This window comes from Salmo salar, chromosome 26 (assembly GCF_965601325.2).
Source record: "Salmo salar chromosome 26, fSalSal1, whole genome shotgun sequence".
Taxonomy (NCBI): domain Eukaryota; kingdom Metazoa; phylum Chordata; class Actinopteri; order Salmoniformes; family Salmonidae; genus Salmo; species Salmo salar.
The window spans coordinates 46249848-46274442 of record NC_138316.1 but is presented as its reverse complement, the minus strand read 5'-3'; the positions used below and the strand labels follow the sequence as shown (position 1 = coordinate 46274442).

The 24595-nt window shown below is 46.3% G+C and overlaps 1 protein-coding gene across 3 annotated transcripts in view; it reads right to left on the bottom strand.

Annotated features, from left to right (window-relative positions):
• LOC106595683 (tropomodulin-3) overlaps positions 1 to 24595 on the bottom strand; it is a 54382-nt gene that overhangs the window by 14595 nt on the left and 15192 nt on the right. For 2 of the 3 annotated variants that reach the window (XM_045689636.2, XM_082969776.1), the window contains exons 2-8: positions 23888 to 24101; positions 22615 to 22771; positions 7548 to 7670; positions 7212 to 7289; positions 2594 to 2724; positions 689 to 796; positions 393 to 536 (exon numbers count right to left, since the gene is read on the bottom strand). In XM_045689636.2, coding sequence (XP_045545592.1) covers positions 393 to 536; positions 689 to 796; positions 2594 to 2724; positions 7212 to 7289; positions 7548 to 7670; positions 22615 to 22771; positions 23888 to 24013 — 867 coding nt within the window. In that variant the 5' untranslated portion in view covers positions 24014 to 24101. The remainder of the gene's footprint in view (positions 1 to 392; positions 537 to 688; positions 797 to 2593; positions 2725 to 7211; positions 7290 to 7547; positions 7671 to 22614; positions 22772 to 23887; positions 24102 to 24595) is intronic. The other variant, XM_045689637.2, reaches the window with a different exon arrangement.

Here is a 24595-nt window from a genome sequence, read left to right as displayed (position 1 = left end):
ACACACACCGTCAAGAACCACACACACACACACGTCAAGACTCCTGGAGAAGTCAACAGCCAACAGTTTAAAATAATCTCTTCAATGTATCAGTGTTTTAGTGCAGGGTGTGTGTATTTAGTGTGAAGTGTCTGTGTTACCTGGTTGTCTATCTTGATCTCAGTGAGTGAGTGTGTGATGTGTGTGTATGTATGTATGTATGTATGTATGTATGTATGTATGTATGTATGTATGTATGTATGTATGTATGTATGTGTGTATGTATGTGTTACCTGGTTGTCTATCTTGATCTCAGTGAGTGTGTGTGTGTGTGATGTGTGTGTGTGTGTGTGTGTGTATGTGTGTGTGTGTGTGTGTGTGTGTGTGTGTGTGTGTGTGTGTATGTGTGTTACCTGGTTGTCTATCTTGATCTCAGTCAGTGTGTCGTTGTCTCGGAGAGCGTCCACCAGGGCGGCAGCACCAGCGCTGGTGATGAAGTTAGACTCGAGGTTGAGACTCCGCAACGACTTGTTCTCCTTCAGCATCTCACTCATCGCCTGGGGGAGTAGTTAGGAGTGGGTTGGAGCAAAACCCTGCACACACTTCTGCCCTACTCAACGACAAGACACCCACAGACAGACAAGACACCCACAGACAGACAAGACACCCACAGACAGACAAGACACCCACAGACAGACAAGACACCCACCACAGCGATGGGGTCGTTGCTCCGTGTGGCGGCGAGGCTGAACTTCTTGACGTGTGTGTTCCTCTCCATGGCCTTGGCAAACTCCTTCAGCGTGGGAATAGGAATGTTCTGGAACACCAGGAAAATACAGGGGAATCACAACGTGTCTCATTGCGTGAGTGTGTGATGTGTGTGTATGTATGTATGTATGTATGTATGTATGTATGTATGTGTGTGTGTATATATATATATATATATATATATATATATATATATATATATATATATATATATATATATATATATATATATATATATATACACTGCTCAAAAAAATAAAGGGAACACTTAAACAACACAATGTAACTCCAAGTCAATCACACTTCTGTGAAATCAAACTGTCCACTTAGGAAGCAACACTGATTGACAATACATTTCACATGCTGTTGTGCAAATGGAATAGACAACAGGTGGAAATTATAGGCAATAAGCAAGACACCCCCAATAAAGGAGTGGTTCTGCAGGTGTTAACCACAGACCACTTCTCAGTTCCTATGCTTCCTGGCTGATGTTTTGGTCACTTTTGAATGCTGGCGGTGCTTTCACTCTAGTGGTAGCATGAGACGGAGTCTACAACCCACACAAGTGGCTCAGGTAGTGCAGCTCATCCAGGATGGCACATCAATGTGAGCTGTGGCAAGAAGGTTTGCTGTATCTGTCAGCGTAGTGTCCAGAGCATGGAGGCGCTACCAGGAGACAGGCCAGTACACCAGGAGACGTGGAGGAGGCCGTAGGAGGGCAACAACCCAGCAGCAGGACCGCTACCTCCGCCTTTGTGCAAGGAGGAGCAGGAGAAGCACTGCCAGAGCCCTGCAAAATGACCTCCAGCAGGCCACAAATGTGCATGTGTCTGCTCAAACGGTCAGAAACCGACTGCATGAGGGTGGTATGAGGGCCCGACGTCCACAGGTGGGGGTTGTGCTTACAGCTCAACACCGTGCAGGACGTTTGGCATTTGCCAGAGAACACCAAGATTGGCAAATTCGCCACTGGTGCCCTGTGCTCTTCACAGATGAACGCAGGTTCACACAGCACGTGACAGACGTGACAGAGTCTGGAGACGCCGTGGAGAACGTTCTGCTGCCTGCAACATCCTCCAGCATGACCGGTTTGGAGGTGGGTCAGTCATGGTGTGGGGTGGCATTTCTTTGGGGGGCCGCACAGCCCTCCATGTGCTCGCCAGAGGTAGCCTGACTGCCATTAGGTACCGAGATGAGATCCTCAGACCCCTTGTGAGACCATATGCTGGTGCGGTTGGCCCTGGGTTCCTCCTAATGCAAGACAATGCTAGACCTCATGTGGCTGGAGTGTGTCAGCAGTTCCTGCAAGAGGAAGGCATTGATGCTATGGACTGGCCCGCCCGTTCCCCAAACCTGAATCCAATTGAGCACATCTGGGACATCATGTCTCGCTCCATCCACCAACGCCACGTTGCACCACAGACTGTCCAGGAGCTGGCGGATGCTTTAGTCCAGGTCTGGGAGGAGATCCCCCAGGAGACCATCCGCCACCTCATCAGGAGCATGCCCAGGCGTTGTAGGGAGGTCATACAGGCACATGGAGGCCACACACACTACTGAGCCTCATTTTGACTTGTTTTAAGGACATTACATCAAAGTTGGATCAGCCTGTAGTGTGGTTTTCCACTTTAATTTTGAGTGTGACTCCAAATCCAGACCTCCATGGGTTGATAAATTGGATTTCCATTGATTATTTTTGTGTGATTTTGTTGTCAGCACATTCAACTATGTAAAGAAAAAAGTATTTAATAACATTATTTCATTCATTCAGATCTAGGATGTGTTCTTTTAGTGTTCCCTTTATTTTTGTTGAGCAGTGTATATGTGTTTATGTGTGTTTAAGTACCTTGATGTTGTTGAGGTTAACCTCCGTGAGCGCAGCGTCGTTGTTTTTTATCCTCTGCAGAGTGTCGTCTACGTTAGTGGGGTTAGGAGGCTCATCAAACACTGGGTTCATCTTCTCCCCCATCACCACGTCTGGTGAGAAATATATTCATCTGTATCCATCACACTCATTTATATAGGAGGACTGTAGTCACTAAACCACCCGAAATATATTCATCTGTATCCATCACACTCATTTATATAGGAGGTCTGTAGTCACTAAACAACCAGAAATATATTCATCTGTATCCATCACACTCATTTATATAGGAGGACTGTAGTCACTAAACCACCAGAAATATATTCATCTGTATCCATCACACTCATTTATATAGAAGGACTGTAGTCACTAAACAACCAGAAATATATTCATCTGTATCCATCACACTCATTTATATAGGAGGACTGTAGTCACTAAACCAGAAATATATTCATCTGTATCCATCACACTCATTTATATAGGAGGACTGTAGTCACTAAACAACCAGAAATATATTCATCTGTATCCATCACACTCATTTATATAGGAGGACTGTAGTCACTAAACCAGAAATATATTCATCTGTATCCATCACACTCATTTATATAGGAGGACTGTAGTCACTAAACCACCAGAAATATATTCATCTGTATCCATCACACTCATTTATATAGGAGGACTGTAGTCACTAAACAACCAGAAATATATTCATCTGTATCCATCACACTCATTTATATAGGAGGACTGTAGTCACTAAACAACCAGAAATATATTCATCTGTATCCATCACACTCATTTATATAGGAGGACTGTAGTCACTAAACCAGAAATATATTCATCTGTATCCATCACACTCATTTATATAGGAGGACTGTAGTCACTAAACAACCAGAAATATATTCATCTGTATCCATCACACTCATTTATATAGGAGGACTGTAGTCACTAAACAACCAGAAATATATTCATCTGTATCCATCACACTCATTTATATAGGAGGACTGTAGTCACTAAACAACCAGAAATATATTCATCTGTATCCATCACACTCATTTATATAGGAGGACTGTAGTCACTAAACCAGAAATATATTCATCTGTATCCATCACACTCATTTATATAGGAGGACTGTAGTCACTAAACAACCAGAAATATATTCATCTGTATCCATCACACTCATTTATATAGGAGGACTGTAGTCACTAAACAACCAGAAATATATTCATCTGTATCCATCACACTCATTTATATAGGAGGACTGTAGTCACTAAACAACCAGAAATATATTCATCTGTATCCATCACACTCATTTATATAGGAGGACTGTAGTCACTAAACCAGAAATATATTCATCTGTATCCATCACACTCATTTATATAGGAGGACTGTAGTCACTAAACAACCAGAAATATATTCATCTGTATCCATCACACTCATTTATATAGGAGGACTGTAGTCACTAAACCAGAAATATATTCATCTGTATCCATCACACTCATTTATATAGGAGGACTGTAGTCACTAAACAACCAGAAATATATTCATCTGTATCCATCACACTCATTTATATAGGAGGACTGTAGTCACTAAACCGGAAATATATTCATCTGTATCCATCACACTCATTTATATAGGAGGACTGTAGTCACTAAACCAGAAATATATTCATCTGTATCCATCACACTCATTTATATAGGAGGACTGTAGTCACTAAACAACCAGAAATATATTCATCTGTATCCATCACACTCATTTATATAGGAGGACTGTAGTCACTAAACCAGAAATATATTCATCTGTATCCATCACACTCATTTATATAGGAGGACTGTAGTCACTAAACAACCAGAAATATATTCATCTGTATCCATCACACTCATTTATATAGGAGGACTGTAGTCACTAAACCACCAGAAATATATTCATCTGTATCCATCACACTCATTTATATAGGAGGACTGTAGTCACTAAACCACCAGAAATATATTCATCTGTATCCATCACACTCATTTATATAGGAGGACTGTAGTCACTAAACAACCAGAAATATATTCATCTGTATCCATCACACTCATTTATATAGGAGGACTGTAGTCACTAAACAACCAGAAATATATTCATCTGTATCCATCACACTCATTTATATAGGAGGACTGTAGTCACTAAACAACCAGAAATATATTCATCTGTATCCATCACACTCATTTATATAGGAGGACTGTAGTCACTAAACAACCAGAAATATATTCATCTGTATCCATCACACTCATTTATATAGGAGGACTGTAGTCACTAAACAACCAGAAATATATTCATCTGTATCCATCACACTCATTTATATAGGAGGACTGTAGTCACTAAACAACCAGAAATATATTCATCTGTATCCATCACACTCATTTATATAGGAGGACTGTAGTCACTAAACAACCAGAAATATATTCATCTGTATCCATCACACTCATTTATATAGGAGGACTGTAGTCACTAAACCACCAGAAATATATTCATCTGTATCCATCACACTCATTTATATAGGAGGACTGTAGTCACTAAACAACCAGAAATATATTCATCTGTATCCATCACACTCATTTATATAGGAGGACTGTAGTCACTAAACAACCAGAAATATATTCATCTGTATCCATCACACTCATTTATATAGGAGGACTGTAGTCACTAAACAACCAGAAATATATTCATCTGTATCCATCACACTCATTTATATAGGAGGACTGTAGTCACTAAACCAGAAATATATTCATCTGTATCCATCACACTCATTTATATAGGAGGACTGTAGTCACTAAACCAGAAATATATTCATCTGTATCCATCACACTCATTTATATAGGAGGACTGTAGTCACTAAACAACCAGAAATATATTCATCTGTATCCATCACACTCATTTATATAGGAGGACTGTAGTCACTAAACAACCAGAAATATATTCATCTGTAGTGTAGCGGTTACATGGTGGTAACCGTGTTTATGTTGGGGTTAGTAGTTTAGCGGTTACATGGTGGTAACCGTGTTTATGTTGGGGTTAGTAGTGTAGCGGTTACATGGTGGTAACCGTGGTTACGTTGTGGTTAGTAGTGTTGCGGTTACATGGTGGTAACCGTGTTTACGTTGGGGTTACGTTGGGGTTAGTAGTGTAGCGGTTACATGGTGGTAACTGTGTTTACGTTGGGGTTACGTTGGGGTTAGTAGTGTAGCGGTTACATGGTGGTAACCGTGTTTATGTTGGGGTTAGTAGTGTAGCGGTTACATGGTGGTAACTGTGTTTACGTTGGGGTTACGTTGGGGTTAGTAGTGTAGCGGTTACATGGTGGTAACTGTGTTTATGTTGGGGTTAGTAGTGTAGCGGTTACATGGTGGTAACTGTGTTTACGTTGGGGTTACGTTGGGGTTAGTAGTGTAGCGGTTACATGGTGGTAACCGTGTTTACGTTGGGGTTACGTTGGGGTTAGTAGTGTAGCGGTTACATGGTGGTAACCGTGTTTATGTTGGGGTTAGTAGTGTAGCGGTTACATGGTGGTAACTGTGTTTACGTTGGGGTTACGTTGCGGTTACATTGCGGCTATCTTGAGGTTACATTGTGGTCATGTGGTTACATTGCGGTTGTGTTATGGTTACATTGTGGTTACGTTGCTGTTGTGTTGTGGTTACGTTGCTGTTGTGCTGTGGTTACATTGCTGTTGTGCTGTGGTTACATTGCAGTTGTGCTGTGGTTACATTGCAGTTGTGCTGTGGTTACATTGCAGTTGTGTTGCGGTTACATGGCGGTTGCGTTGCGGTTACATGGCGGTTGCGTTGCGGTTACATGGCGGTTGCGTTGCGGTTACATGGCGGTTGCGTTGTGGTTACATGGCGGTTGCGTTGTGGTTACATGGCGGTTGCGTTGTGGTTACATGGCGGTTGCGTTGCGGTTACATGGCGGTTGTGTTGTGGTTACATGGCGGTTGTGTTGTGGTTACATGGCGGTTGTGTTGTGGTTACATGGCGGTTGTGTTGTGGTTACATGGCGGTTGTGTTGTGGTTACATGGCGGTTGTGTTGCGGTTACATGGCGGTTGTGTTGCGGTTACATGGCGGTTGCGTTGCTGGCTACATGGCGGTTGCGTTGCGGTTGTGTTGTGGTTACATGGCGGTTGCGTTGCGGTTGTGTTGTGGTTACATGGCGGTTGCGTTGCGGTTGTGTTGTGGTTACATGGCGGTTGCGTTGCGGTTGTGTTGTGGTTACATGGCGGTTGCGTTGCGGTTGTGTTGTGGTTACATGGCGGTTGTGTTGTGGTTACATGGCGGTTGCGTTGTGGTTACATGGCGGTTTGTTTGTGGTTACATGGCGGTTTGTTTGTGGTTACATGGCGGTTGTGTTGTGGTTACATGGCGGTTGTGTTGTGGTTACATGGCGGTTGTGTTGTGGTTACATGGCGGTTGCGTTGTGGTTACATGGCGGTTGCGTTGTGGTTACATGGCGGTTGCGTTGCGGTTGTGTTGTGGTTACATGGCGGTTGCATTGTGGTTACATGGCGGTTGCGTTGCGGTTTGTGTTGTGGTTACATGGCGGTTGCGTTGCGGTTGCGTACTCACTGTTGTATCCTCCGTCTTTACTGCTGGTTCCATCGTAACTCTGGGTGCTGGTCACCAGGGTATGGACACCTAGGATCGCTGTGGACAAACACACAACAGGCTTAGTGTGTGTGTGTGTACCATGGGACAAGCCTGGCTGACAGCGTGTATGAAAGACTCCTGTATTTAGCTGTCCTTAGAGAGACTGGAGACAGTAAGATACACAGACCTTTAGCTGTCCTTAGAGACAGAAGACAGACACAGGACAGTAAGACACAGATCTTTCTAACGCAGCGAGAGAGAGAGGCCGTGTGTGTCTCTGTCTCTAAGACAACCTACCTACCCCCTCCCCCTTACCTGCCAGGTCACAGAGCTCAGTGTCGGTAGCGCTGGACAGGGCCTCTTCTAGTTCCGGGTCAAGGGTCGTTACCTCTTCCTGACGAGACTCGATGGGCCGCTGCTTGGGAACAAATGCCTTGCCTACAGGGAGAGGCAGAGCGAGAGGGAAAGATTGAGAGAGGGGAGATATGGGAGAGTGAAGGGAGATAGGAGAGAGGGAAGATGGGAGAGAGAGAGAGAGAGGGAAAGGGAGAGAGAGAGAGAGAGAGAGAGAGAGAGAGAGAGAGAGAGAGAGAGAGAGAGAGAAGAGTGAAAACCTGATTAGGCAGATGTATCCAACTTCCTGTTGACCCTCTGGTCTCTTCTGTACGGGTCATTCCCCAGCTGACACAGGAAGGACCACAATGCACTGCAGAAGCGATGGAGGTCTGCCAGAGAACCAATGTTTATTTTTAATGTCCAGAGAGACAGATGAACAATCACCACTGTTAAAACTCATCAATATAGTCAATACTGCATATGGCACAACAACCAATATGTTAGTAGTAGCTGGAGGGAGTCAGATAAACTCACTGACATCCCTTTTATGTCTCCGCGTGCAGTTTGAAGGAAGTTGCTAACTAGCGTTAGCGAAATGACTGGAAGTCTATGGGTATCTGCTGCTAGTTAGCTCTAACTTCCTTCATACTGGACACAGACATAAAAACGGTATCCGCAAGTTAATCTGACTCTGGGGACGTAGATAAAGGGCGTCATTGTTAAAATCCCAAAGTATCCCTTTAACTTGGAGATGGTTCGTTTTCTCCTCCCCTCCTCTACAGCAGTGCTTCAAAAACTACTTGGGATGTTAAAACGCTTTCAGTGTAAACTGAAACTACTAAACCAAATACAAAATGGATATCGTTTTTTAATAGCCTATAATAACAATAATCTTGGAGAACTTCCAATCACCAAAATAAAAGCTAGACAATCAGATCGTCATTGATTTTGTTAATATGTTTGGAGCATAAAAACACAACATTAGCCATGTCAAAATGCGTGGAATTGTAGGAAATTAGCTTTAAAACCGCTAAAAGTTTCTTGACCGCCGAGATGGGGGCCTCAAATTTTCTTGCCCGGGGCCCGGACAGAATTCAGCCGTACAAACACTCCTTTTTTCTCTCTCTCTCGTTCTACCACCCTTTCTCACCCCAATTTCATCATATCCAATTCCAATCTTGTCTCATCGCTGCAACTCCCCAACTGGCTCGGGAGAGGCGAAGGTCGAGTCATGCGTCCTCCGAAACATGACTTGCCGAAATGAGCTTCTTAACACACCCGCCAGCTTAACCCAGCCGCACCAACGTGTCTGACGACCGACGTCAGCCTGCAGGTGCCCGGCCCGCCATAAGGAGTCGCTAGAGCGCGATTAGCCCAACTAAAGTCCCCCCCAGCCAAACCCTCCCCTAACGACGCTGGGCCAATTGTGCGCCGCCCTATGGGACTCCTGGTCATAGTCAGTTGTGACACAGCCTGGGATCAAACCCGGGTCTGTAGTGACACCTCAAACATTCCCTTAGACCACAGCACCACTCAGGAGCCCCCAAAACCCCTTTAGCTCCAGAAAAAAACTCTGCATTGTTACAAATAATGTCATAATAACACTCAATTTATAACAAAATTGGTCCCAATAGCCCATTCTCAAATCTACATTGAGTTTGATGTTTTGAAGAAGGCTTTTATTTATCCATTTTCTACTTAATCTTTAGTCTGGGTATATTCTTTCACCACATTTAGCCATAGGATGAAGGGGAAATGTTTGCAGTTTTTAATATCATATCTGAATGAGACTACCAAAAATCAAAATGGTACAGTGTGTCCTCCGGCCGGTAATTCAACCATGATAACAAGTTTAGATAGCTGCCCGCAAAACTCACTTAGCAGCCTAAACATTTCTGTTTGCTGACATGGGCTAATTGACTGACTATCAGTGAATGACATAAGCAGAAAAACTGCTTATGCACAACCAAATTTAGAAATTGCAACTTGTGTATTCTACTTATCTAACTGTCAACAGTAAGTTGAGACCCCGACGGGAGGATGGGATTGATCTGACAGTTGCCCATCCCTGCTTTAGAGTCTAGAGTTGCGAAACCCGAGTAACTTTCTAAAAATCCCACTTAGAAGATTCCAGGATTCAGGACCCTACTGGTGTTTAACCCAGGGGAGATGCAGGACCCTACTGGTGTTTAACCCAGGGGAGATGCAGGACCCTACTGGTGTATAACCCAGGGGAGATGCAGGACCCTACTGGTGTTTAACCCAGGGGAGATGCAGGACCCTACTGGTGTATAACCCAGGGGAGATGCAGGACCCTACTGGTGTTTAACCCAGGGGAGATTCAGGACCCTACTGGTGTTTAACCCAGGGGAGATGCAGGACCCTACTGGTGTATAACCCAGGGGAGATGCAGGACCCTACTGGTGTTTAACCCAGGGGAGATGCAGGACCCTACTGGTGTTTAACCCAGGGGAGATGCAGGACCCTACTGGTGTTTAACCCAGGGGAGATGCAGGACCCTACTGGTGTATAACCCAGGGGAGATGCAGGACCCTACTGGTGTATAACCCAGGGGAGATGCAGGACCCTACTGGTGTATAACCCAGGGGAGATGCAGGACCCTACTGGTGTTTAACCCAGGGGAGATGCAGGACCCTACTGGTGTATAACCCAGGGGAGATGCAGGACCCTACTGGTGTATAACCCAGGGGAGATGCAGGACCCTACTGGTGTTTAACCCAGGGGAGATGCAGGACCCTACTGGTGTTTAACCCAGGGGAGATGCAGGACCCTACTGGTGTTTAACCCAGGGGAGATGCAGGACCCTACTGGTGTTTAACCCAGGGGAGATGCAGGACCCTACTGGTGTTTAACCCAGGGGAGATGCAGGACCCTACTGGTGTTTAACCCAGGGGAGATGCAGGACCCTACTGGTGTTTAACCCAGGGGAGATGCAGGACCCTACTGGTGTATAACCCAGGGGAGATGCAGGACCCTACTGGTGTTTAACCCAGGGGAGATGCAGGACCCTACTGGTGTATAACCCAGGGGAGATGCAGGACCCTACTGGTGTATAACCCAGGGGAGATGCAGGACCCTACTGGTGTATAACCCAGGGGAGATGCAGGACCCTACTGGTGTATAACCCAGGGGAGATGCAGGACCCTACTGGTGTATAACCCAGGGGAGATGCAGGACCCTACTGGTGTATAACCCAGGGGAGATGCAGGACCCTACTGGTGTTTAACCCAGGGGAGATGCAGGACCCTACTGGTGTATAACCCAGGGGAGATGCAGGACCCTACTGGTGTATAACCCAGGGGAGATGCAGGACCCTACTGGTGTTTAACCCAGGGGAGATGCAGGACCCTACTGGTGTTTAACCCAGGGGAGATGCAGGACCCTACTGGTGTATAACCCAGGGGAGATGCAGGACCCTACTGGTGTTTAACCCAGGGGAGATGCAGGACCCTACTGGTGTTTAACCCAGGGGAGATGCAGGACCCTACTGGTGTTTAACCCAGGGGAGATGCAGGACCCTACTGGTGTTTAACCCAGGGGAGATGCAGGACCCTACTGGTGTTTAACCCAGGGGAGATGCAGGACCCTACTGGTGTTTAACCCAGGGGAGATACAGGACCCTACTGGTGTTTAACCCAGGGGAGATGCAGGACCCTACTGGTGTTTAACCCAGGGGAGATGCAGGACCCTACTGGTGTTTAACCCAGGGGAGATGCAGGACCCTACTGGTGTTTAACCCAGGGGAGATGCAGGACCCTACTGGTGTTTAACCCAGGGGAGATGCAGGACCCTACTGGTGTATAACCCAGGGGAGATGCAGGACCCTACTGGTGTTTAACCCAGGGGAGATGCAGGACCCTACTGGTGTATAACCCAGGGGAGATGCAGGACCCTACTGGTGTTTAACCCAGGGGAGATGCAGGACCCTACTGGTGTATAACCCAGGGGAGATGCAGGACCCTACTGGTGTATAACCCAGGGGAGATTCAGGACCCTACTGGTGTATAACCCAGGGGAGATTCAAGACCCTACTGGTGTTTAACCCAGGGGCTGCATTCGGTCTTCAACGAGGTCCGCAATGAAAATGGTTTATATTTCCTTAACATCAAAATTGGCAAAAAAAAGAAAAAAAGATCCTCTATCATTTTGGGGAATTTGATGCTCCTTGACTGTCTCATTCTGGTGTTTAGAGTTGGACAGTCAAACTGTATGACTGTCTCATTCTGGTGTTTATTAGAGCTGGACACAGTCAACAAACTGTATGACTGTCTCATTCTGGTGTTTATTAGAGCTGAACACAGTCAACAAACTGTATGACTGTCTCATTCTGGTGTTTATTACAGCTGGACACAGTCAACAAACTGTATGACTGTCTCATTCTGGTGTTTATTAGAGTTGGACACAGTCAACAAACTGTATGACTGTCTCATTCTGGTGTTTATTAGAGCTGGACACAGTCAAACTGTATGACTGTCTCATTCTGGTGTTTATTACAGCTGGACACAGTCAACAAACTATGACTGTACGTCCATTATTAGTTGTACAGGTTAGATTTGGTTTGAGTCATTTTAAATTATATTGAGTTTGTTTCCACCACAAAAACAACATTTCATGCATTTATTTTTTGTACTCAAACCACGCCGCGGGACAGATTGGCCGGATCCAGCCCGCGGGCCGTGTGTTTGACACCCCTGCTCTAACCCTTCCTATCTGGACGGGTCATATTGTTCTTCTAGGAAGCACAGACTGCTTAGCCCTGACTGTCCGTGTGTGTGTGTGTGTGTGTGTGTGTGTGTGTGTGTGTGTGTGTGTGTGTGTGTGTGTGTGTTCCAGTCTGTAATTGTATAATACAGCTATCATTTGTCTCAATTATGTCTATTTGAACTAACACTACATTAGTCAATGTTTCATGTCTCACACACACACACACACACACACACACACACAATTCTATTTCTCATTACACACATTTTCCATGCTCTCACTCTCTCTGCCTGCATATCTATACACCAGTCTCTAATTACTGTACCTAGGAATGACATCACCACCAACGAACCAGAGCACACACCCCAGAACCATATCTTACTGGTGAACACACACAAGACATTTCCATTACTCATGTACTTGTCTTGTTTAGTTCATTTTCTCTGAGCTGTGTTGAGATTGATGTCATGATGTTTCTGCTCTGGGGTCTCTAGAGGTCGTTTTATCCATAACGCTAACTCCTAGCGGCTAATGTCTATTAGCTGCTCCAACTCATTCGGAGGTCGTTTTATCCATAACGCTAACTCCTAGCGGCTAATGTCTATTAGCTGCTCCAACTCATTCTGAGGTCGTTTTACCCATAACGCTAACTCCTAGCGGCTAATGTCTATTAGCTGCTCCAACTCATTCGGAGGTCATTTTATCCATAACGCTAACTCCTAGCGGCTAATGTCTATTAGCTGCTCCAACTCATTCTGAGGTTGTTTTACCCATAACGCTAACTCCTAGCGGCTAATGCGTGTCTACTACAGAGGTCTTTAGAGAACACACCAACAGAGCTAGAGACAAGACACACAGAGAGAGGGGGCTAGAGGGAGCGAGAGCTAGAGAGAGAGGGGGCTAGAGGGAGCGAGCGCGAGGGCTAGAGGGAGCGAGCGTGAGGGCTAGAGGGAGCGAGCGTGAGGGCTAGAGGGAGCGAGAGCTAGAGGGAGCGAGAGCTAGAGGGCTAGAGGGAGCGAGAGCTAGAGGGAGCGAGAGCTAGAGGGAGCGAGAGCTAGAGGGAGCGAGAGCTAGAGGGAGCGAGAGCTAGAGTGAGCGAGAGCTAGAGGGAGCGAGAGCTAGAGGGCTAGAGAGGGCTAGAGGGAGCGAGAGCTAGAGGGAGCGAGAGCTAGAGGGCTAGAGGGAGCGAGAGCTAGAGCGCTAGAGGGAGTGAGAGCTAGAGGGAGCGAGAGCTAGAGGGAGCGAGAGCTAGAGGGAGCGAGAGCTAGAGGGAGCGAGAGCTAGAGGGAGCGAGAGCTAGAGGGCTAGAGAGAGCGAGGGCTAGAGGGAATTTATTATTTATTCATTCTTTTTACCTTTATTTAACTAGGCAAGTCAGCTAAGAACAAATTATTATTTACACTGATGGCCTAGGAACAGTGGGTTAATTGCCTTGTTCAGGGGTAGAATGACAGATTTTTACCTTGTCAGCTCAGGGATTCAATCTAGCAACCTTTAGGTTACTGGCCCAACGCCCTGACCACTAGGCTACCTGCCGCCCCATTCTTAATGGACTTGCCTAGTTAAATAAAAGGTTACATTTTAAAACATTACACTTGACCAGGACCCATAGGGATACACACCCTGAGACTCCCCTACTGCAGGATAGACGGACTGTAAGTGGTACAGTGTGATCTACTGCAGGATAGATGGACTGCATCTAAGTGGTACAGTGTGTTCTACTGCAGGATAGATGGACTGCATCTAAGTGGTACAGTGTGATCTACTGCAGGATAGATGGACTGTATCTAAGTGGTACAGTGTGATCTACTGCAGGATGGACGGTATCTAAGTGGTACAGTGTGATCTACTGCAGGATAGATGGACTGTATCTAAGTGGTACAGTGTGATCTACTGCAGGATGGACTGCATCTAAGTGGTACAGTGTGATCTACTGCAGGATAGATGGACTGTATCTAAGTGGTACAGTGTGATCTACTGCAGGATGGACGGTATCTAAGTGGTACAGTGTGTTCTACTGCAGGATGGACTGTATCTAAGTGGTACAGTGTGTTCTACTGCAGGAAAGACAGACGGTATCTAAGTGGTACAGTGTGTTCTACTGCAGGATGGACTGTATCTAAGTGGTACAGTGTGTTCTACTGCAGGAAAGACAGACGGTATCTAAGTGGTACAGTGTGTTCTACTGCAGGATGGACTGTATCTAAGTGGTACAGTGTGTTCTACTGCAGGACAGATGGACTGTATCTAAGTGGTACAGTGTGTTCTACTGCAGGACAGATGGACTGTATCTAAGTGGTACAGTGTGTTCTACTGCAGGACAGATGGACTGTATCTAAGTGGTACAGTGTGTTCTACTGCAGGATGGACGGTATCTAAGTGGTACAGTGTGATCTACTGCAGGATAGATGGACTGTATCTAAGTGGTACAGTGTGATCTACTGCAGGATGGACTGCATCTAAGTGGTACAGTGTGATCTACTGCAGGATAGATGGACTGTATCTAAGTGGTACAGTGTGATCTACTGCAGGATGGACGGTATCTAAGTGGTACAGTGTGTTCTACTGCAGGATGGACTGTATCTAAGTGGTACAGTGTGTTCTACTGCAGGAAAGACAGACGGTATCTAAGTGGTACAGTGTGTTCTACTGCAGGATGGACTGTATCTAAGTGGTACAGTGTGTTCTACTGCAGGAAAGACAGACGGTATCTAAGTGGTACAGTGTGTTCTACTGCAGGACAGATGGACTGTATCTAAGTGGTACAGTGTGTTCTACTGCAGGACAGATGGACTGTATCTAAGTGGTACAGTGTGTTCTACTGCAGGATGGACTGTATCTAAGTGGTACAGTGTGTTCTACTGCAGGATGGACTGTATCTAAGTGGTACAGTGTGATCTACTGCAGGATGGACTGTATCTAAGTGGTACAGTGTGTTCTACTGCAGGATGGACTGTATCTAAGTGGTACAGTGTGATCTACTGCAGGATGGACTGTATCTAAGTGGTACAGTGTGTTCTACTGCAGGATGGACTGTATCTAAGTGGTACAGTGTGTTCTACTGCAGGATGGACTGTATCTAAATGGTACAGTGTGTTCTACTGCAGGATGGACTGTATCTAAGTGGTACAGTATGTTCTACTGCAGGATGGACTGTATCTAAGTGGTACAGTGTGATCTACTGCAGGATGGACTGTATCTAAGTGGTACAGTGTGTTCTACTGCAGGATGGACTGTATCTAAGTGGTACAGTGTGTTCTACTGCAGGACAGATGGACTGTATCTAAGTGGTACAGTGTGATCTACTGCAGGATGGACTGTATCTAAGTGGTACAGTATGTTCTACTGCAGGATGGACTGTATCTAAGTGGTACAGTGTGTTCTACTGCAGGATGGACTGTATCTAAGTGGTACAGTGTGATCTACTGCAGGATGGACTGTATCTAAGTGGTACAGTGTGTTCTACTGCAGGACAGATGGACTGTATCTAAGTGGTACAGTGTGTTCTACTGCAGGATGGACTGTATCTAAGTGGTACAGTGTGTTCTACTGCAGGATGGACTGTATCTAAGTGGTACAGTGTGTTCTACTGCAGGATGGACTGTATCTAAGTGGTACAGTGTGATCTACTGCAGGATGGACTGTATCTAAGTGGTACAGTGTGTTCTACTGCAGGATGGACTGTATCTAAGTGGTACAGTGTGTTCTACTGCAGGATGGACTGTATCTAAGTGGTACAGTGTGTTCTACTGCAGGATGGACTGTATCTAAGTGGTACAGTGTGATCTACTGCAGGATGGACTGTATCTAAGTGGTACAGTGTGTTCTACTGCAGGATGGACTGTATCTAAGTGGTACAGTGTGTTCTACTGCAGGATGGACGGTATCTAAGTGGTACAGTGTGTTCTACTGCAGGATGGACTGTATCTAAGTGGTACAGTGTGTTCTACTGCAGGATGGACTGTATCTAAGTGGTACAATGTGTTCTAGTCTGCTCTGTCTGGTTGCTGCTATTTCTGTCTGTCCTGTGTACCGTCTACCCATGAACCCTTCTGCTTTGTCTCGGTGTGTGTGTGTGTGTGTGTGTGTGTGTGTGTGTGTGTGTGTGTGTGTGTGTGTGTGTGTGTGTGTGTGTGTGTGTGTGTGTGTGTGTGGAGACAGAGAGCAGACATCTTTACATAACACAGCTGGAGATCTTCATCAGACTGAAGAGACAAGACTGTCTGCATCTCTCCCTCTTCTCTCTTTTCTCCCTCCCTCCCCGTCTCTCTCCCTCCTTCAGTCAGGCCCGGAGGCATTGCCATGGAAACCCAGCAGCAGCAGAAGGAAAGAGAGACAGGAAGTCACGGAACAGAGAGTAAAGTATAAACTCCTCCATGCTGCTGCTGGGGCAACTAACTTGTTGGCCAGACATTACAACACACAGCTACATACAGAGGCTGCTATTCTCCCTAACCCCATCAGCACGTAATCCTGTAACATTGTTGTTACACATTGATTACACTTTCACTCCTATTTCATATAGACTACCAGTCAACAGTTTGGACACACCTACTCATTCAAGGGTTTTTCTTTATTTTTACTATTTTCTACATTGTAGAATAATAATGAAGACATCAAAACTATGAAATAACACATGGAATCATGTAGTAAGCAAAAAAAGTGGTAAACCCCCCCCCCCCCCCCCCCAACTAAAATAATATACAGTAGCCTTTTCCTTCAGTAGCCCCCCCCCCCCCCCCCTTCTCCTGCCACACAACTCCCTCAAGGAGAACAGCCTCTGTGCCTCTGCCCCCCCCACTTTAAAAACAGGAAAATGATAGTGACTGTTTCCTTCATGGGAATGTATGCACTCACTACTAGAAGTCGCTCTCAATAAGAGCGCCTGCTAAATGACTCACACTTAAATCTAATTGTCCTTCAGTCCCCTCCGACCCTCTGACAGAACACCCGCCGTGCCCCCCTACTCTCCAGTCTAAAAGGCAGTCTAGTCTCGAGGGGGCCTTGGCACTTCCTGAAAAGCCTCTAAACAGTAAATACAGCCATTACCCACAACACCCCACTTCCTGTGTCAGGCCCTCTGGAGTAGTCAGCTACCAGTTAGCCTACTATCCCAGCACTTACAGCCACAGTTAGAGCCTTCTGGTTAACACACAGTGGTTGAAATGTCTCTGCATTACATTTTCCTTTCTCTACAGGTGATATCCTACATGTCAAATATCTGGGAGGTTGTATGTACTACAGACACTCCAGGTACAGCTGGGTGCTTCTCTCTGTGTCTGTCTATAATGGGGGTAACTGAAACTGTTGTCCACAGGGACCGACACAGAATGGCCGTCTAATAGCTGTTTATTGGCTTTCAGGAAGTGAAGTCAAGCCAGAGAGAATGAGTGTGACAGAAACACACAGAGACAGAGAGAGACAAAGAGAGTGAGAGAGAGAGAGAGGGAGAGAGGGAGGGAGAGCCACAGAGAGTCCAGTCATAGCCACATCTCAAACCCTCTACACTGTTTCTCAACCCTTTCCTGTAATTTCTCACCAGCTGTGTATTGTGTTCAAGCAGAGTAGACATGCATTAGTAATACCTGCAGACACAGCAGTGGACTGATTACAGCTGAGAGCAATCTCTCTCTCTCTCTCTCACACACACACACACACGGGACTGACACTTAGAAAGTCAACATGCCTGCAACACAATACACACCTGTCTGAAACAGAGCCTTCTCTTCAAGACCACAAACGTTGCCCACAACATCTAAACGTTGCCCACAACATCTAAACGTTGCCCACAACATCTAAACGTTGCCCACAACATCTAAACGTTGCCCACAACATATCTACTTAGCCCACAACATCTCTACTTAGCCCACAACATCTCTACTTAGCCACAACATCTCTAGTTACCCAGTGTAGGATACAGCAGAGTCATGTATTTAGAGAGTTAGGACATTGAGGACAGTGTAGTAATGCTGGTGTTTCTATCTCCAACAGAGCAGTAATGCTGGTGTTTCTATCTCCAACAGTGTAGTAATGCTGGTGTTTCTATCTCCAACAGTGTAGTAATGCTGGTGTTTCTATCTCCAACAGTGTAGTAATGCTGGTGTTTCTAGCTTCAACAGTGCAGTAATGATGGTGTTTCTATCTCCAACAGTGCAGTAATGCTGGTGTTTCTATCTCCAACAGTGCAGTAATGCTGGTGTTTCTAGCTTCAACAGTGTAGTAATGCTGGTGTTTCTATCTCCAACAGTGTAGTAATGCTGGTGTTTCTATCTCCAACAGTGTAGTAATGCTGGTGTTTCTATCTCCAACAGTGTAGTAATGCTGGTGTTTCTATCTCCAACAGTGTAGTAATGCTGGTGTTTCTATCTCCAACAGTGTAGTAATGCTGGTGTTTCTATCTCCAACAGTGTAGTAATGCTGGTGTTTCTATCTCCAACAGTGTAGTAATGCTGGTGTTTCTATCTCCAACAGTGTAGTAATGCTGGTGTTTCTATCTCCAACAGTGTAGTAATGCTGGTGTTTCTAGCTCCAACAGTGCAGTAATGCTGGTGTTTCTAGCTCCAACAGTGCAGTAATGCTGGTGTTTCTATCTCCAACAGTGTAGTAATGCTGGTGTTTCTATCTCCAACAGTGCATTAATGCTGGTGTTTCTATCTCCAACAGTGCAGTAATGCTTGTGTTTCTATCTCCAACAGTGCAGTAATGCTGGTGTTTCTATCTCCAACAGTGCAGTAATGCTGGTGTTTCTATCTCCAACAGTGCAGTAATGCTGGTGTTTCTATCTCCAACAGTGCAGTAATGCTGGTGTTTCTAGCTTCAACAGTGTAGTAATGCTGGTGTTTCTATCTCCAACAGTGTAGTAATGCTGGTGTTTCTAGCGCCAACAGTGCAGTAATGCTGGTGTTTCTATCTCCAACAGTGTAGTAATGCTGGTGTTTCTATCTCCAACAGTGCAGTAATGCTGGTGTTTCTAGATCCAACAGTGCAGTAATGCTGGTGTTTCTATCTCCAACAGTGTAGTAATGCTGGTGTTTCTAGCTCCAACAGTGCAGTAATGATTGTGTTTCTAGCTCCAACAGTGTAGTAATGCTGGTGTTTCTATCTCCAACAGTGCAGTAATGCTGGTGTTTCTATCTCCAACAGTGCAGTAATGCTGGTGTTTCTATCTCCAACAGTGCAGTAATGCTGGTGTTTCTATCTCCAACAGTGCAGTAATGCTGGTGTTTCTAGCTCCAACAGTGCAGTAATGCTGGTGTTTCTATCTCCAACAGAGCAGTAATGCTGGTGTTTCTATCTCCAACAGTGTAGTAATGCTGGTGTTTCTATCTCCAACAGTGCAGTAATGCTGGTGTTTCTATCTCCAACAGTGCAGTAATGCTGGTGTTTCTATCTCCAACAGTGCAGTAATGCTGGTGTTTCTATCTCCAACAGTGCAGTAATGCTGGTGTTTCTATCTCCAACAGTGCAGTAATGCTGGTGTTTCTATCTCCAACAGTGCAGTAATGCTGGTGTTTCTATCTCCAACAGTGTAGTAATGATGGTGTTTCTAGCTCCAACAGTGCAGTAATGCTGGTGTTTCTATCTCCAACAGTGCAGTAATGCTGGTGTTTCTATCTCCAACAGTGTAGTAATGCTGGTGTTTCTATCTCCAACAGTGTAGTAATGCTGGTGTTTCTAGCTCCAACAGTGTAGTAATGATTGTGTTTCTAGCTCCAGCAGTTCAGTAATGATTGTGTTTCTATCTCCAACAGTGTAGTAATGCTGGTGTTTCTATCTCCAACAGTGCAGTAATGCTGGTGTTTCTATCTCCAACAGTGCAGTAATGCTGGTGTTTCTATCTCCAACAGTGCAGTAATGCTGGTGTTTCTAGCTCCAACAGTGCAGTAATGCTGGTGTTTCTATCTCCAACAGTGTAGTAATGCTGGTGTTTCTAGCTCCAACAGTGCAGTAATGCTGGTGTTTCTATCTCCAACAGTGCAGTAATGCTGGTGTTTCTATCTCCAACAGTGTAGTAATGCTGGTGTTTCTATCTCCAACAGTGCAGTAATGCTGGTGTTTCTATCTCCAACAGTGCAGTAATGCTGGTGTTTCTATCTCCAACAGTGCAGTAATGCTGGTGTTTCTATCTCCAACAGTGCAGTAATGCTGGTGTTTCTAGCTTCAACAGTGTAGTAATGCTGGTGTTTCTATCTCCAACAGTGTAGTAATGCTGGTGTTTCTATCTCCAACAGTGTAGTAATGCTGGTGTTTCTATCTCCAACAGTGCAGTAATGCTGGTGTTTCTAGATCCAACAGTGCAGTAATGCTGGTGTTTCTATCTCCAACAGTGTAGTAATGCTGGTGTTTCTAGCTCCAACAGTGCAGTAATGATTGTGTTTCTAGCTCCAACAGTGTAGTAATGCTGGTGTTTCTATCTCCAACAGTGCAGTAATGCTGGTGTTTCTATCTCCAACAGTGTAGTAATGATTGTGTTTCTAGCTCCAGCAGTTCAGTAATGATTGTGTTTCTATCTCCAACAGTGTAGTAATGCTGGTGTTTCTAGCTCCAACAGTGCAGTAATGCTGGTGTTTCTAGCTCCAACAGTGCAGTAATGATGGTGTTTCTAGCTCCAACAGTGTAGTAATGCTGGTGTTTCTATCTCCAACAGTGCAGTAATGCTGGTGTTTCTATCTCCAACAGTGCAGTAATGCTGGTGTTTCTATCTCCAACAGAGCAGTAATGCTGGTGTTTCTAGCGCCAACAGTGCAGTAATGCTGGTGTTTCTATCTCCAACAGTGCAGTAATGCTGGTGTTTCTAGCTCCAACAGTGCAGTAATGCTGGTGTTTCTATCTCCAACAGTGCAGTAATGCTGGTGTTTCTAGCGCCAACAGTGCAGTAATGCTGGTGTTTCTAGCTCCAACAGTATAGTAATAATACCTAGCAATACACACAATACAAACAGTAAAAAAACGAAAGCAATACCAGAACGAGCAATGTCAGAGTAAATAAATATAAAAATAATGGTGTATATAGACAGTATTTCTGCCGTGATGCGCTTTTAAAGGGATAGAGCACATTTTTGGGGGGGCAATAAAGCCATTTTTCTACTTCCCCAGAGTCAGATTAATTAATGGATACCATTTCTATGTCTGCGTGCAGGGGGAAGGAAGTTGCTATAACTAGCTTTAGCGCAATTGTTACCTAGCGACAGCGCCAATACCAGACTTCCAGTCATCGCGCTAACGCTAGTTAGCAATGGCTTGCAAAACTACCTTCAAACTGCATGCAGAGACATACAAATGGTATCCATAGGTTCAATTGCCAAAATCTTGCACTGTCTCTTTAAGATCTGAGTGATAAGTTACAATGTATATTTGTAGCCAACAGAGCGAATGAGAGCCACAAGCCCACAGCCACAGCTTGTTCCTCATCATGTCTCAGTGCAGTGGGCCGCATCAGTTATATTTCAGATGACGTCATGCATTTTGGAATAGAATATCATTTCTCAGTCATTATCCTAACCCCCCCCAGGGTAGAAAGCCCCCCCCTGGGTAGAATGCCCCCAGACCGACCCCCCCCCTCCTCCCCCAACTACTTTTGCCACAGCTCCTGAGAAAAATCGTAGGGGAAACACTGCACACGGTCTGAACATACACCAGGTTCCCCCTACCTTTCCTCTCTCCAGAGAAAGACACGACATCTCTGTCTTTATACACCAGGTTCCCCCTACCTTTCCTCTCTCCAGAGAAAGACACTACATCATCTCTGTCTTTATACTCCAGGGCCTCCTACCTTTCCTCTCTCCAGAGAAAGACACGACATCATCTCTGTCTTTATACTCCAGGGCCTCCTACCTTTCCTCTCCAGAGAAAGACACGACATCATCTCTGTCTTTATACTCCAGGGCCTCCTACCTTTCCTCTCTCCAGAGAAAGACACGACATCATCTCTGTCTTTATACTCCAGGGCCTCCTACCTTTCCTCTCCAGAGAAAGACACTACATCATCTCTGTCTTTATACTCCAGGGCCTCCTACCTTTCCTCTCTCCAGAGAAAGACACTACATCATCTCTGTCTTTATACTCCAGGGCCTCCTACCTTTCCTCTCCAGAGAAAGACACGACATCATCTCTGTCTTTATACTCCAGGGCCTCCTACCTTTCCTCTCTCCAGAGAAAGACACGACATCTCTGTCTTTATACTCCAGGGCCTCCTACCTTTCCTCTCTCCAGAGAAAGACACGACATCATCTCTCTCTTTATACTCCAGGGCCTCCTACCTTTCCTCTCTCCAGAGAAAGACACGACATCATCTCTGTCTTTATACTCTAGGGCCTCCTACCTTTCCTCTCTCCAGAGAAAGACACGACATCATCTCTGTCTTTATACTCCAGGGCCTCCTTCTCCAGAAAACTGAGCAGTTTCTCTCTGCTGTAGGGGCCGGTGGCTGCTTTCACTGTGTGGTCCTTCTGACGCATCGACGCTGGCAGCAATGCATTCTGGGGGGAGACACGGAGGGGTGGATACATGGGTTTATTGACTGATTGATCAATTGGTAATTGGTGAATTCATGTGCCACGTTTAAAAACATTAGGGCTGCATGCGGTGTTGTGTTGAGTTCCTATGGTTGTCTAGTTAGTGGATTCATCTCCATGCTGTATATAAGTGAAAGACAAGAAGAATGTTTAAGGTCCTCTCTATTTGAGATGTAACAACACATTGTAAGATTCCCAATACTTCTGTTGGGGTGTATTGTGTAATATCACTAAATAAATGGCTGTTTTATCTCACTCTGGCCCTTGAAAAGGAAGATAAACCTCACTAAGACCTGGAGGGGTTTCACTACTCTTCTCCTCCTCTACTCTGCTGCGCCTCCTCCTCCACTCTGCTGCGGCTCCTCCTCCTCTACTCTGCTGCGCCTCCGCCTCCTCCACTCTGCTGCGCCTGCGCCTCCTCCACTCTGCTGCGCCTGCGCCTCCTCCACTCTGCTGCGCCTCCGCCTCTCTGCTGCGCCGCCTCCTCCTCCTCTACTCTGCTGCGCCTCCTCCTCTACTCTGCTGCGCCTCCTCCTCCTCTACTCTGCTGTGCCTCCTCCTCCTCTACTCTGCTGTGCCGCCTCCTCCTCCTCCTCCTCTGCTGCTGCGCCGCCGCCTCCTCCTCCTCCTCTACTCTGCTGCGCCGCCGCCTCCTCCTCCTCTACTGCGCCGCCTCCTCCACTCTGCTGCGCCTCCTCCTCTACTCTGCTGCGCCTCCTCCTCTACTCTGCTGCGCCTCCTCCTCTACTCTGCTGCGCCTCCTCCTCTACTCTGCTGCGCCTCCTCCTCTACTCTGCTGCGCCTCCTCCTCTACTCTGCTGCGCCTCCTCCTCTACTCTGCTGCGCCTCCTCCTCTACTCTGCGTGCAAATCAACATAGAAACACTTGGCAGACTGCATGCAGAATCAGCACACACACTCTCTTTCCATTAGATTTCCCAACATTGAGAGTTAAGGATTGCGAGAGTTGGGAGGTTAAAAGTTGATAAGAATGAGATGTCTGTCTGGCTACCACGGAGAAAACACAAGGAAGACCCAGAAACAGACTGCCACCCCTCCCCCCCCCCCCGCCCATCCATACCTCTGGGTCCATCTCCTCCAGAGCAGTCTCCAGCTGTTTGAGTTCCTGTTCTGATAGGTTGTTAAGGAGCTCATCCTCGTCAATCTCCTTGTACTTCTCCAGGTCTTTCTTAAACGACAACGCCATGTTCTCTCTCTGCTACACCAACTGCAGACCGGGGTGTCTGTCTGTGTTCCTCTGGGTCCAAGTGGCACGCCTAGGGGCAGGTAACCTGCTAGAGAGACAGAGGCAGACAGAGAGGGAGGCAGGCAGAGAGGGAGGCAGGCAGGCAGAGAGGGAGGCAGGCAGGCAGAGAGGGAGGCAGGCAGGCAGACAGAGGGAGGCAGGCAGACAGAGGGAGGCAGGCAGACAGAGGGAGGCAGGCAGACAGAGGGAGGCAGGCAGACAGAGGGAGGCAGGCAGACAGAGGGAGGCAGGCAGACAGAGGGAGGCAGGCAGACAGAGGGAGGCAGGCAGACAGAGGGAGGCAGGCAGACAGAGGGAGGCAGGCAGACAGAGGGAGGCAGGCAGACAGAGGGAGGCAGGCAGACAGAGGGAGGCAGGCAGACAGAGGGAGGCAGGCAGACAGAGGGAGGCAGGCAGACAGAGGGAGGCAGGCAGACAGAGGGAGGCAGGCAGACAGAGGGAGGCAGGCAGACAGAGGGAGGCAGGCAGACAGAGGGAGGCAGGCAGACAGAGGGAGGCAGGCAGACAGAGGGAGGCAGGCAG